The sequence below is a fragment of the Erythrolamprus reginae genome, assembly GCF_031021105.1.
Source record: "Erythrolamprus reginae isolate rEryReg1 chromosome 13 unlocalized genomic scaffold, rEryReg1.hap1 SUPER_13_unloc_10, whole genome shotgun sequence".
Lineage (NCBI taxonomy): Eukaryota > Metazoa > Chordata > Lepidosauria > Squamata > Dipsadidae > Erythrolamprus > Erythrolamprus reginae.
Window position 1 is genome coordinate 106117 of NW_027248437.1, and position 14230 is coordinate 120346.

The 14230-nt window shown below is 47.4% G+C and overlaps 1 protein-coding gene across 1 annotated transcript in view; it reads right to left on the reverse strand.

Annotated features, from left to right (window-relative positions):
* The window catches only part of LOC139155137 (vomeronasal type-2 receptor 26-like), a 66094-nt gene extending 53066 nt beyond the window's left edge, over positions 1–13028 (reverse strand). Inside the window, exons 1-2 of the mRNA XM_070730221.1 lie at positions 12883–13028; positions 7935–8223 (exon numbers count right to left, since the gene is read on the reverse strand). Coding sequence (XP_070586322.1) covers positions 7935–8223; positions 12883–13028 — 435 coding nt within the window. The remainder of the gene's footprint in view (positions 1–7934; positions 8224–12882) is intronic.
* Positions 13029–14230: the final 1202 nt, after the last annotated feature.

Genomic DNA, 14230 nt, shown 5'->3' on the forward strand with positions numbered 1-14230 from the left:
CTCACTTCCTCGGACAAGTGGGTTCTAGCCACCGTATCAGAAGGACTTCGTCTGGAATTCATGGGGCCTCCTCCTCATCGCTTTGTAAGTTGCCCGAGGCTTCGGGACCTGCACAAGAGGCAGCAGATCTGCAAGGAGATTGCCCATTTACTGGAAATACAAGCCATCGAACAGGTACCTCGGCAAGAAGTGGGCAGGGGATTTTACTCCAGGATCTTCCTGGTACCCAAGACTTCAGGAGGATACCGAATGATACTGAATTTGAAACAACTCAATATCTACATCAAATACAGGAGGTTCCACATGCACTCCTTACAGACTATTCTTCCCTCAATACGTTCCAGGGACCTGTTGACTTCAATAGATTTAAAGGAGGCCTACCTCCACGTACCTGTGCACCCGACACACCGGGAATTTCTCAGGTTCTGTTCAGAAGGCGTACATTACCAATACAGGGCGATGCCCTTCGGCCTCTCCTCGGCCCCACGGACTTTTACCAAGTTGCTGGACGCCCTGACGGCCAGCCTTCGGTCTCATTCTATCAGACTGATGGCCTACCTGGACGACATAATTATTTTGTCCAGGTCCCCCGAGCAGGCCAGAGAGGACCTAGCCAGAACAATACGGACACTAGAAGCGCATGGCTTCACTATAAACGTGGAGAAAAGTCAGCTGTCCCCGGCAACCAGACTACAACACCTGGGTTCCATCATCAATACCATATCAGGCAAGGTAACCCTTTCTCCCGAGAGACAGGAGAATATTCATCGTCTGGTCTCCGGCTTGATCCGCCTCAGACGGGCCCCGCTGGCACTGTTGTCGAAAGTGCTAGGAACGTTGGTGTCAGCCATAGGTATAGTTCCCTGGGCCAGGCACCATATAAGAGGCCTTCAGTGGTTTCTTTTACCAGCTCAGAGGGCCAGGGTCAGCCACTCACAAAGGATTATCTCCCTACCAAAGAGAGTCAGAGAGTCGTTGAAGTGGTGGCTCACCGCAGCAATTCAGGAAGGCTCCCCCTTTCGCACTCAAGACCGTCTCATTCTCACCACAGACGCCAGTTTATACGGGTGGGGTGCCCACCTGGGACGACATATGGCCCAAGGACAATGGACAGTGGAGGAATTGGCTTCGGTCAATATCAACTTCTTAGAACTAAGGGCAGTGTTTCTAGCCCTGCTGGCCTTTGCCCCCCTAGTAAAGGGCAAACACATACTTATCTTAACAGACAATGTAGCAACCAGGGCCCACCTGAATCACCAGGGAGGCACAAGGTCTCAGCGTCTTATGGAGGAAACTATGCGGCTTTTCAACTGGGCCGAGACCCATCTAGCGTCGCTGACCGCAGAACATATCGCAGGGATCAGCAATTCCACAGCGGATTGGCTCAGCAGGGCTACCCTGGACCCGTCAGAGTGGCAACTCGATCCAGACCTGTTCTACCAGTTGACCCAGAGGTTCGGGGTTCCCCTAGTGGACCTATTTGCCAGCAGCCAGAACACTCAGCTCCTGCGGTTTTTCACACGGTTTCCGGATCCAAGGGCAGAAGGGATCAACGCCCTACTGTCTCCTTGGCCTCCCGGTCTCCTGTACGCCTTTCCCCCCATGAATCTCATCCCGAGGGTGGTGGAGAAGATTCTTCACGAGGAGGCGGAAGTGATTTTACTAGCACCGTACTGGCCACGTCGCCCGTGGTTCGCGGACTTGGTGGAACTTTCAGTGTCACCCCCGTGGAGGATCCCGGATCAGATCATCTCGTTGAGCCAAGGGAATCTGAAGCACCCAGATCCTCAATGGCTACACTTGACAGGTTGGCACTTGAAAGGCATAAATTGAACCAGTTGGACTTACCAGAGAAGGTAATAGATACCATGCAGGCTGCCAGGCGCCCATCGACTTCACGGATTTATCAGGCGACCTGGGCTGCATTTTGTAAATTTTGCAACAAAGATTTATGGGACCCTAGGGAAGCTTCTGTAATTACTGTTTTAGAATTTCTGCAAGCAGGGGTGGAACGTGGCTTAGCCCCTAATACCTTGAGACGACAGGTGGCAGCTCTAGCCACCATGATTCAGACTCCGGAGTCTCGGCCCTTGGCTCAGCATGCTTGGATCAGAGACTTTATTAAAGGAGCCACGAATAAACATTCTCCACCGGTCAGGAGATTTCCATCCTGGGACCTCACGTGGGTACATAAGGCCTTAACTAAGCCTCCCTTTGAACCATTGAGGTCTATACCAATTAGGCTACTTTCCATCAAGACAGCCTTCCTTGTAGCTGTTACATCTGCGCGCAGGGTGTCGGAGATATCGGCCTTATCCGTGAGACCTGACCTCTGTGTCTTTTATCCGGATAGGGTGGTTCTTCGTTTGGACCCCACCTTTGTACCAAAGGTAAATACAGCGTTCCATAGGAAGCAGGAACTCATTCTTCCGGATTTCTGCTCTCATGGGAGTCATCCATCGGAGCTACTGTGGCATAAGGTGGATGTCCGGAGGGCTCTAAAGATTTACATTAGAAGGACAGAGGAGTTTCGTAAGTCTGAGACTCTCTTTATTTCATTTTCTGAATATAGGAAGGGACTTGGACTATCGGCAAAATCCATCAGTAGGTGGATTAAGGACTGTATCTCGGAGGCCTACAAGGCCGGAGGACACACAGTTCCAGAAGGATTGAACGCTCACTCAACTAGGAGTGCGGCGACTTCGGCGGCTTGGTCTACTCAAGCATCGATAGAGGACATTTGTCGGGCTGCAACCTGGGCAGCCCCTACAACATTTATTAGACATTATAAGTTGGACTCCTTTGCTTCAGCGGAAGCGGCCTTTGGCAGGAGGGTTCTTCAAAGAGTTTGTGTTTCTCCTAAGTCCCTAGTTAGACCTTCTCCCTCCCATGGGCTTTAAAGATCTTTGGTATATCCCATGTTGGACTCTCCTTCCAGATGCAGTGGAGAAGACCCGTTGTACCTACCTGAACGGTCTTCTCGATGCACTGGAAGGAGAGTCCAAACCCACCCGGTAGTTGAAGTTCTGGGACACCGGAGGTTGGGTTGGTTCATGAGTTATTACATTGGTTAATAAAAATTGGTTATCCTCTTAAGTGCCTTTCGTTTTTTAAACTGAGCTCATGGGGGGACTGCAAGGGGGCGGTACCTATTATTATGTAAATTTTTTACTCAGTCTCTACCAATAGGATTGGTTAAATACCCATGTTGGACTCTCCTTCCAGTGCATCGAGAAGACCGTTCAGGTAGGTACAACGGGTCTTTCCACCCCTTCCGGTCCCCAAGTGACTACAGGGGGTGTTGATGTAACTAGGTGGAAGAACACACCCGAACCACCCTCTAACTCACAGAGTGGAGTAGGCGAAAAAAATGCCCAATTTGAAGCCAATTCTTCTTCACCACAAAAAATTCATACTCGGACCCCCAAGAGGCGACCCATCATATGCACCCTATAACAGAGGGAGGGAGGGCGGCTGTCTTTGGCTTCACAGAGCCAGCCAAAAGGGGGTGGCGTCGGCAGGAGGCTTCCTATATACCTCCCTCTCCCAGCCCGTCAACAAGCCAACCGGTGCCTGCGTGCCACTTTTGTCACCTGGGCGATCTCGCTCCCTCACGCGAGACCGCCCACCCCGCCCACAACATGGCGGCCTCCTTGTCACCCATTCCCCGCCGCAAACACCGCTGGCTGGGTCAGCAGCCAACAGTCCCATGTCACTGTGAGAAAAGGAAAAATAATGACACAGGAGCCAGGTGAACAGGAAGAGACGTTTACTATCTTGTTAATCAAGGAGAGGCCAACTCAGGTAGAGAATCACACCTGAAGAAGGCAATTGACATCTTCACACATCCATTTTTATACCAAATCAACAATACTCCCAGTATACTGAACACACCCATAAGTCATGACGTGAGCAATGGCATAGGTTCTTAATGTTTTATTCCCTCTTACTTAGGGACTAGCCCAGTTTTTATATCCTGTTTTTCACACAATGAGCTAAAAATACAATATTTGTTCATAATACTGCTTCGCACACATGGTTATCTAATGGTACAGGGGAAAGGCCATTTGAGCATAAAAGACAACTTGATCACAATATGGCTGCACTTTGGTTCCCTTCTTTATACAAAATAAACCATCTTTACATTTTCCTCTCAGTCACTCAAAGTCCTTTTCACTAGACTAGACATACCCAATTCCTGCAACTGTTCTTCATAAGTTTTCATCTCCAGACCCTCAATCATCTTTGTTTCTATATCTTTTTTATAATATGGTGATAAAAATTGGATGCAGTATTCCAAGTGTGGTCTTGCAAAGGCATTATAAAGCGATACTAATGCTTCACATGATCTTGATTTTATCCATCTGTTGATGGAAAAGTTTTTGGCTTCTTTGGCTGGTGCCACACATTGATGGTCCATTTTTAAGTGATTGTCCACTAAGACTCCAAGATCCCACTCGTAGTTGCTGCAATTCAAATAGGTTTCACCTAATCTGAAAGTTTACATTTGGTTTTTCTAGCCTAAGTGTAAAACCTTACATTTCTTACATTAAATTTCATTTTTTTACATAAGCCCAGGGTTCAGGTTTATGTAGATCAATCTGGATCTTCACCTTATCTTCTGGGGCAGGGGTCCCCAAACTTTTTACACAGGGGGTCAGTTCACTGTCCCTCAGACTGTTGGAGGGCCGGACTATTAAAAAAAACTATGAATAAATCCCTATGCACACTGCACATACCTTATTTTAACGTAAAAAAACAAAATGGGAATGTACTATTTAGAGGGGGGGAAGAAGTCTGAAATTCATACATGTTTGTTTTGTTTATAATTTTCTTTTGTTAACATCTGATTGGCTATACAAGGTTTTCTTGGTTTATAGAAAAATGTATAAAAATATTTATAGAAAAATATATAAAGAAAGAAGGAAGCACTTTGGCATAATGGTTAATAAGTTAGAAATATAATTGGTGTTGTACTTTTTGAAGGAACATTAAGGAGGGAATTTAATTAAAAGAAAATTATGTACCTGGATGACAACATTAGAAAAAGAAACTTTTGCAACTTTTTTGATGATTGATATTAGTTACTGACATATTATTCAGGAAAATTAGATGGTACATTGTATTGTTTGAATGTATGTTGAGAGAAAAATTAAAAAAAATTTACAACCCCCCCCAAAAGGTCCTTCCTTCCTCCGCCCCTCCATTCATTTCATTCTTCCTTCCTTCCTTGTTCCCTCCATTTCTTCTTCCTTCCTTCTTCCTTTCCTTCCTTCTTTTTCCCTCCATTTCTCCATCTTTCCCTCCCTCCTTCCCACTTCTCTCTTCCCTCACCCTTTTTTTCCTTCTTCCTCATTTGTTTTTTTCCCTCTCCCTCCTTCTTTCCCTCCATCATTTTCTCATTTTTCTCTTTTTCTCTCTCACATTCCCTCCCCTTCTCACTTGTTTTCACTCCCTCTCTCTCTTGCTTTCTTTCTCTCTCTCTCCTTTTCTTCTCTCTTCCTTCCTCTCTTCTTTTTTTTTCTCCCCTGCAACATGCTGCGGGGCAGTCGTCTGCAAGCAGAAGCTCCAAGACGGGACCAAGAGCTGGTCTTTCTCGGGGCTGAATTGTTGCAGCCTCTGAGGCCGCCTCCGCCTCGGGGCAAAGGGATCTCCTCAGTGGGCGGCCTCGGAGGCTGCAGCAATGCAGCTCCGAAAAGGACCGGCTGTTGGTCCCTTGAAGCTGCAGCCACCCACTGCGGAGATCCCTTCGCCCGAATGGAGGCGGCGGTGGCGGCGGGTTCAAGGGACCAACAGCCGGTCCTTTCGGAGCTGTGTTGCTGCAGCCTCCGAGGCCGCCCACCGAGGAGATCCCTTCACCCGGAGGTGGCCTCGGAGGCTGCAACAATTCATCCCCAAGAAAGACCGGCTCTTGGTCCCTTGAGCCCGCCACCGCCACCTCCGTTCGGGCGAAGGGATCTCTCCAGTGGGCGGCAGCTTCAAGGGACCAACAGCTGGTCCTTTTCGGAGCTGCGTTGCTGCAGCCTCCGAGGCCGCCCACCGAGGAGATCCCTTCGCCCGGAGGCAGCAACAATTCAGCCCCGAGAAAGACCGGCTCTTGGTCCCTTGAGCTTCAAGGGACTAACAGCCGGTCCTCGTTGAGCTGAGCTTCCTTTGGCTTCCTTCGAGGTGGCAGGTGAGCTTTGCAGCTTTGCCTCGAAGGAAGCCAAAGGAAGCTCAGCTTGGGGGCTTCGGCCGCGCCGGGGCCAAGTAAGCCGAGGCTAGGCCCATCGCCCCCAGCTCCAAGCACGGGGCCTGGGTGGTGAGCAAGCATCGGAAGGGCCTCGCCATCGCCTGGCCAGGGAAAAGCTCTCCTCCCTGCGATCCGGGATGGCATGGCCGTTTACAAGTTAGTGCGCAGGGGGATCATAATGGCTTGTTTACTGCCCCCTCCAGACGCTCATGCAGGGCTTCTGGAGAAGGAGGAGGCGGAAAGCCAGGGGGCGGGGTGGAAAGCAATTGGCCAATTTCTTTCTCGCCTTTAGGGAGAGGAACTATTGCTGCTCTGCCATAGGGTGCTTTCCTCCTCGCCCCCTGGCTTTCCTCTTCCTTGCCGCCGCCAGACGCTCAGCAGCAGAGTGGAGGGGAGATTCGGGAACTTAGTACTGTATATAGATGGTAAAATCTTGTAGGCTGCCGCGGGCCAGGTAAATGGCATCAGCGGGCTGCATCCGGCCCGCGGGCCGTAGTTTGGGGACCGCTGTTCTGGGGTTTGGGTATTTCTGTCACTTTAGTGTTGTCTTCAAATTTGATGATTTCCCCATTTCTCCTCTCATCCAAATCATTGTTGAAGTTGTTGAAGAGTCCTGGACCTAAAATGGAACCTTGGGGTCCCCCACTGCTGGTTTCCCTCCATGTAGACGTAGTTCCATTGAGGACCACAGGCTGACTCCATCTGGGCATGATGCTCTCTATCCCACATATTTTTAGCTTACCAAGAAGTAGGTTCTAGTTTACTTTTAAAGACTTTCTGAAATCCAAGTGCTTTATACTATGTGCACTACATTTCACTGGTAACTAATTTACTAATTTTTTTCAAAAAATGAAATATTTATTTATTTATGATCTTCTTTTTAATCCTGCATTACTCCTAGTGTCATTCATATTTATACTGAATAACAAGGGTTCAAATATGCATCTTTCCTTTCCTCCTTCTTCTCGTGGCTCCATTGAGCCCAAACCTCCCTCTCAAACAACGACTTTGATCAGGGCCAACAATCTGAGTTCCATTTTGAGGGCAATCCATTTTCTCAATCATATTTCTCTGTTCATTGAGTCAAATGTTGCACTAGAATCTAGAAAGCCTACAAACTTTCTTTTACCTCACTGATATAGATTAGATATTTCAAGACCAATTTGAGCCAATATATGATTATTAACTAATGCATTATTTCTTATAAAGTCTATATAGCTTTTAACTCTACCTAAAACCTTCTGGTTCTTCTGCCAGGAATGCATTTTTTCAAGTTTAACTAAGAGGATCATGGCATAAATTTTAGCCACAATATCTGCTAGTCCATCTGGTCTATAATTGCTACAGTCCTTTTTATTCCACATTTTAGATAAATAAAATGCTATCATTGCCAACTTCAATCCGAGTGGATAGGGCAGGTCTTATTTATATGTGAAAATTAAGATACAAATAGAGGCCTCAACAACCAGGGATATTTTTTGATGAGTTAAATGGTTGGTAGAATGTCTTCTCCATGGAATATATTGCTTGTATTTTAGGCCTTTTATAATTAATTTCAACATGAACACAATGGGTAAAACATTGACATTTTTGCTAATATGAAGAAAAGCAGCTCTTGATTTCAATGGAGAAGACATGATTGCATCTGTTGCTCATCCACCATCATCCATCACTTACCAGATGGAGAAAAACACACACAAACCTGAGGGACTTTGTAGGTGCTTACTAATGTTGACATCTGGATGGAGATATCCTTGTCAGCTCTATCAAGAAGAGCCAGAAGGTTCTCCTTCCTTCCACAGCCGTAGTTGGGGACATTGGCTTCTCCAGTGGAGAGAATGTCCAGCAAGGCATCTGAAGTGTGGAAAGTGCTCATATAGTTGTCATGGATATTGCAGCCAAGTGTGAGGTTGTGCAGGAACTGGGAATTCTTGTTGATCAGTTGAATGTTGAAAATTAATTTTAAGCGAAAGGAAAAATCATAAAAATTCCTATTGTAAAAAAAATGTTATTATGATTGATAGCAAACAACAAACACCGTATTTTTGGTGTATAAGACACACCTTTTTCCTCCCTAAAATAGGCTGATAATTAGGGTGCATCTTATACACTGAATGTAGCTTTTTTCCATCCCTAACTAACTGCTAACGGTCTTCCCAGCTCTTACCTTACAGGCTCTTGAAGGCTCTTTCATTGTTAATCTCTGCCAAGAATGTATTCCAAATCCTGCCTTTGATTTTTTTTAATTCTCCATTTGCTCCAAATGTTTCTTTCTAGCCCCCACCAGGTGCTAACAATGTTCCCAGCTTTTACTGCTTGCAAGCTCTTTCATTGTTAATCTCTGCCAAGAATGTATTCCAAAACCTGTGTTTGTATGGGGGGTTTTTCATTGCTTTACCTGCTCCAGATATTTATTTCCAGCCCTAACCAGGTGCTATTAATGTACCCAAGCTCTTTCATTGTTACTCTCTGTGAAGAAGGTTTTCTAGCCCTAAGTCTTTGCAGGGTACGTTTCATTACTCTATCTTGCTCTGAGTAAGTTTCTTCCAGCTCTTTCACTGTTACTCTCTGCAAAGAAGAATGTTTTCCAAGCCCTAAGTCTTTGCAGGGTTTTTTCCATTGCTCTACTTGCAATGTAAGGAAGATCTGAGGAAGGTTAGGCACCTGAGGTCAGCTGGGGTTTGAGTTCAGATGGGGATGGCTAGCTTTCCACCAGGTTATTTTCTTTTAAAGAGAGAGAGAGAGAAAAAGGGGGTGGGCGAATAACAAGCTTCTCTAGGGATATTATCTAGGGCCTCAGCAGTCAGGATTCAGGCCCAGCTACAGCACGGAAACTGCTTTGGTCACATTGATGGATGATCTCTGGCGGGCCCGGGACAGGGGTTTATCCTCTGTCCTGGTGCTTCTCGATCTCTCAGCGGCATTCGATACCATCGACCATTGTATCCTTCTGCACCAATTCAAGGGGTTGGGAGTGGGAGGCACTGTTCTTCAGTGGTTCTCCTCCTACCTCTCCGGTCGGTCGCAGTCGGTGTTGGTGGGGGGTCATAGGTCGACCTCAAGGTTACTCCCTTGTGGGGTGCCTCAGGGGTCAGTCCTCTCCCCCCTACTATTCAATATCTACATGAAACCACTTGGTGAGATCATCAAAGGGCATGGGGTGAGGTATCATCAGTACGCAGATGATATTCAGTTGCACATCTCCACCCCATGCCCAGTCAACGAAGCAGTGGAAGTGATGTGCCGGTGCCTGGAGGCTGTTGGGGTCTGGATGGGTGTCAACAGACTCAAACTCAACCTGGACAAGACGGAGTGGCTGTGGGTTCTGCCTCCCAGAGGCAATTCCATCTGTCCGTCCATCACCCTGGGGGGGGGGGAACTGTTGACCCCCTGAGAGAGGGTCCGCAACTTAGGCGTCCTCCTCGATCCACAGCTCACATTAGAGAACCCTCTTTCAGCTGTGGCGAGGGGGACGTTTGCCCAGGTTCGCCTGGTGCACCAGTTGCGGCCCTGTCTGGACCGGGACTCATTGCTCACAGTCACTCATGCCCTCATCACCTCGAGGTTCAACTACTGTAATGCTCTCTACATGGGGCTACCTTTGAAAAGGGTTCGGAAACTTCAGATCGTGCAGAATGCAGCTGCGAGAGCAGTCATGGGCTTCCCAAGGTATGCCCATGTTACACCAACACTCCGCAGTCTGCATTGGTTGCCGATCAATTTCCAGTCACAATTCAAAGTGTTGGTTATGAGCTATAAAGCCCTTCATGGCATCGGACCAGAATATCTCCGAGACCGCCTTCTGCAGCACGAATCCCAACAACTGATTAGGTCCCACAGAGTGGGCCTTCTCTGGGTCCCGTCAACTAAACAATGTCATTTGGTGGGCCCCAGGGGAAGAGCCTTCTCTGGAACCAGCTCCCCCCAGAGATTAGAACTGCCCCCACTCTCCTTGCCTTTTGTAAACTCCTCAAAACCCACCTTTGTTGTCAGGCATGGGGGAGCTGAGATATCTCCCCCAGGCCTATACAATTTATGTATGGTATGTTTGTACGTATGTCTGCTTAATAGTGGGGTTTTTTAAAATATTTTAAATTGCAAATTATTAATTTGTTATGAACTGTTTTATTATGTTGTGAGCCACCCCGAGTCTACGGAGAGGGGCAGCATACAAATCTAATAAATAAATAATAAATAAATAAATAAATAATAATAGGGGCTTAAAGGTGTTGCCTTTGTCATGGTCAGACCATTTTCTATTACAGCTTGACTTCCTGGCTCCAATCCTTCCCCGCAGAGAGGTGGAACCGATTAGACAGTTCCGCCCCAGACGCCTGATGGACCCACAGGGCTTTCAGAGGGCGCTTGGGGTTATTTCAGATGCACTCATCCACAGTTCAGCGGAGTCTCTTGCTGAGGCCTGGAACAAGGCTGCAGCGGAGGCTCTTGACCGGATTGCGCCGTTGCGACCTCTCTGCAGCACTAGACCCTGTAGAGCTCCATGGTTCAACGAGGAGCTCCGGGAGTTGAAACACCAGAAGAGACGTCTAGAGAAGTGATGGAGGAAGAGTAAGTCCGAATCCGATGGAATACTTGTAAGAGCTCATATTAACACTTTCAAAGGGGCGCTCAAGGAGGCAAGATGCGCGTATCATGCCGCCTTGATTGCATCAGCGGAATCCCACCTGGCCGCTCTGTTTAGGGTGACCCGCTCCCTTCTTAACCAGGGGGGAGTTGGGGAGCCCTTGCAGAGTAGTGCCAAGGATTTTAATATGTTTTTCGCTGATAAAATCTCTCGGATCCGGTTGGACCTCGACTCCAATTGGATAACAGAGTCGACTGACAACGAGTCAGTCGAGGTGACTGGGGCACGTACTTGTCCACCTGTCTGGGAAGAGTTTGATCTGGTGACACCTGATGAAGTGGACAAGGCCATTGGAGCTGTGAGTTCCGCCACCTGCTTACTGGATCCGTATCCCTCCTGGCTGGTTTTGGCCAGCAGGGAGGTGACATGGAGCTGGGTCCAGGAGATTGTCAATGCCTCCTTGGGGAGGGGGTCCTTTCTGGCTCCTTATAAGGAGGCACTTGTGCATCCCCTCCTCAAGAAGCCTTCCCTGGACCCAGCCCAGCTTAATAACTACCGTCCAGTCTCCAACCTTCCCTTTATGGTGTAGGTTGTCGAGAAGGTGGTGGTGCTCTAACTCCAGCAGTCCTTGGAAGAAGCCGATTATCTAGGTCCCCAGCAGTCTGGATTCAGGCCCGGCTACAGCATGGAAACTGCTTTGGTCGCATTGATGGATGATCTCTGGCGGGCCTGGGACAGGGGCTTGTCCTCTGTCCTGGTGCTTCTTGACCTCTCAGCAGCTTTCAATACTATCGACCATGGTATCCTTCTGCGCTGGCTGGAGGGGTTGGGAGTGGGAGGCACTGTTCTCCAGTGGTTCTCCTCCTACCTCTCCGGTCGGTCGCAGTCAGTGTTAGTGGGGGATCAGAGGTCGACCTTGAGGTTACTCCCTTGTGGGGTATCTACATGAAACCACTGGGTGAGATCATCCGGAGGCATGGGGTGAGGTATCATCAGTATGCGGATGATACCAAGTTATACATCTCCACACCATGTCCAGTCAACGAAGCAGTGGAAGTGATGTGCCGGTGCCTGGAGGCTGTTGGGGTCTGGATGGGTGTCAACAGACTCAAACTCAACCTGGATAAGATGGAGTGGCTGTGGGTTCTGCCTCCCAGGGACAATTCCATCTGTCCATCCATAACCCTGGGGGGGGATTATTGACCCCCTCAGAGAGGGTCCGCAACTTGGGTGTCCTTCTCAATCCACAGCTCACATTAGAGAAACATTTTTCAGCTGTGGTGAGGGGGGCGTTTGCCCAGGTTTGCCTGGTGCACCAGTTGCGGTCCTATCTGGACCGGGAGTCACTGCTCACAGTCACTCATGCCCTCATCACCTCGAGGTTCGACTACTGTAATGCTCTCTACATGGGGCTACCTTTGAAAGTGTTCGGAAACTTCAGATCGTGCAGAATGCAGCTGCGAGAGCAATCATGGGCTTCCCAAGGCATGCCCATGTTGCACCAACACTCCACATTTCTGAACTAGCATGACTGGAATTCTGGGAGTTGAAGTCTACAAGTCTTAAAGCTGTCAAGTTTGAAGTTTGTAAAAGGTGTACATGGTTTTAAAAAGTATACATGGTTTTAAAAAGTATACATGGTTGTGAAAAGTATTCTGCTACACTGGTATTTTATGATCAGTTACAGAAGTATGGAAATTGGCTGAGGTAGGGCAACTACAACTGATTCCCCCTCTACTTCAAATAAAATTGATTATTCAAGTGATAAATTAAAGATTGAACAGAGAGAGGACAATAATCTGCAGCCCTTTCAGCTTTTTGTCAGATACCTTTTTGGATTTCAGTCTCTTTCACAAAATCAGACAAAAGTGGGAAGCTGTGGAAATCAAAATCATTCAGGAAATTAGACATATTCTTCAATATAGGAATAAATGGCGGGGGAGGGGGACAGAAAAGAAGGAGAATGTTAGAATGACTTACAGATCATAGAAAACAAACTGAAGAGAAGGAGCCATGTTGAAAAGCCGCTTTGCATGCAATGTGTCATCTCCAGTGATGACTATACCAATGTGATGGTCTCCTGGGCTGTAAAAGCTCTGTGGTTGTTTTCCATCCTGGTGCTCGAAACTCAGTGGGCATTTCCTTCTCAGCTTCCCAGAGTCTGTATGGAACAAGAGCGGTATGAGAAGCAGAAGCAGGAGCATAATTCATGGGGTGACACAATCACTCTCCTTCCTGTTCTTAAAGAAGAATTAGAAGGATTCAAAGGATTTCAGAAGGTGGAATATGATGCAGTTGCTTTCCTGATTGAAACACAGCTTCACCTGGAAAGGAGAGAGATGTACCTGCAAGAGTACAGATTCTGCCTGTCTTGAAACTCCATATTTCTCTGCCCAAAGTCTCCCCCGGAGGATTCAGCCCAAGAGCAGAGCTGAAACATTGATCATAATTCACCCACTCAGGAGGGATACCTGGATAATTCAACTTTTGGGGAATTCTCAGGAGAGGAATGAAAGGGAAATAATCCCCATATGGCTCATAATGGCAGGAGCAGAGATGGAATTAAATTGGTCATCTAGAATTGAAAGGTTTGGGAGCTTCATGCTTGAAACTGACCCTGGAGGGAATACACGGCAACTGTGGCTGAAGAAACAAATAAATCTCAGATCTTTTGGCATAAAGACAAAATCCCAGGGGCCAGTTAATGCCAGAGCATCTCACAGATCTGAAATAGCTGCCTGCTGAGTTAAAGCCAACATGTATTTAACTTTATTTTGAACATTAAAGCTCAAAGCTCCACACAAAAGGGCTGATGCAACTTTGGTGAAAAACTAGTTGCCAGAACTTTTCTCTCTCAAACACACACACATACAGCCACACAAATAGACACACACACACACACAAACCCATAGAGAAGTTAGAAAAAAACTGGCTAGCTTAGCAACTTGAAGATGAGTGGACTTCAACTCCCACAATTCCACAGTAAGCACTCAGGGACCTTATTTTCCTGGGCTTTTCCATGCTTTAGCTGTCCATCTCACTGCCTGTAGGGGCAGTCTGTGCTCTGGCTGTTAAGTCAAAACTGACCTCCTCAGGCAGTGAGTTGGACAACTAAAGCTGACAAAGACCCATCTCATGTTTTTTTTAGGCCCATTCTCAGAAGGCCTTTTGAACATGTTTGTTTAGAAATAAATAAATAGATATAAGAATATGCAGATGTGGACACATGGAGAAATACTTATCCAGAGTGCAATTTCACTACATTTCTCCGAATGCAATGTCTTAAACTTAAGAAACATGTCTCAATGCAATCTGACTATTTTTGCCAGTGGCGACTATTTGGGGTCCGGGGATGGCCACAGATTGGGGAGAAGGGAGGCCTTCCCCCCCTCCTGCCTCTGTCCCCCCTTCCT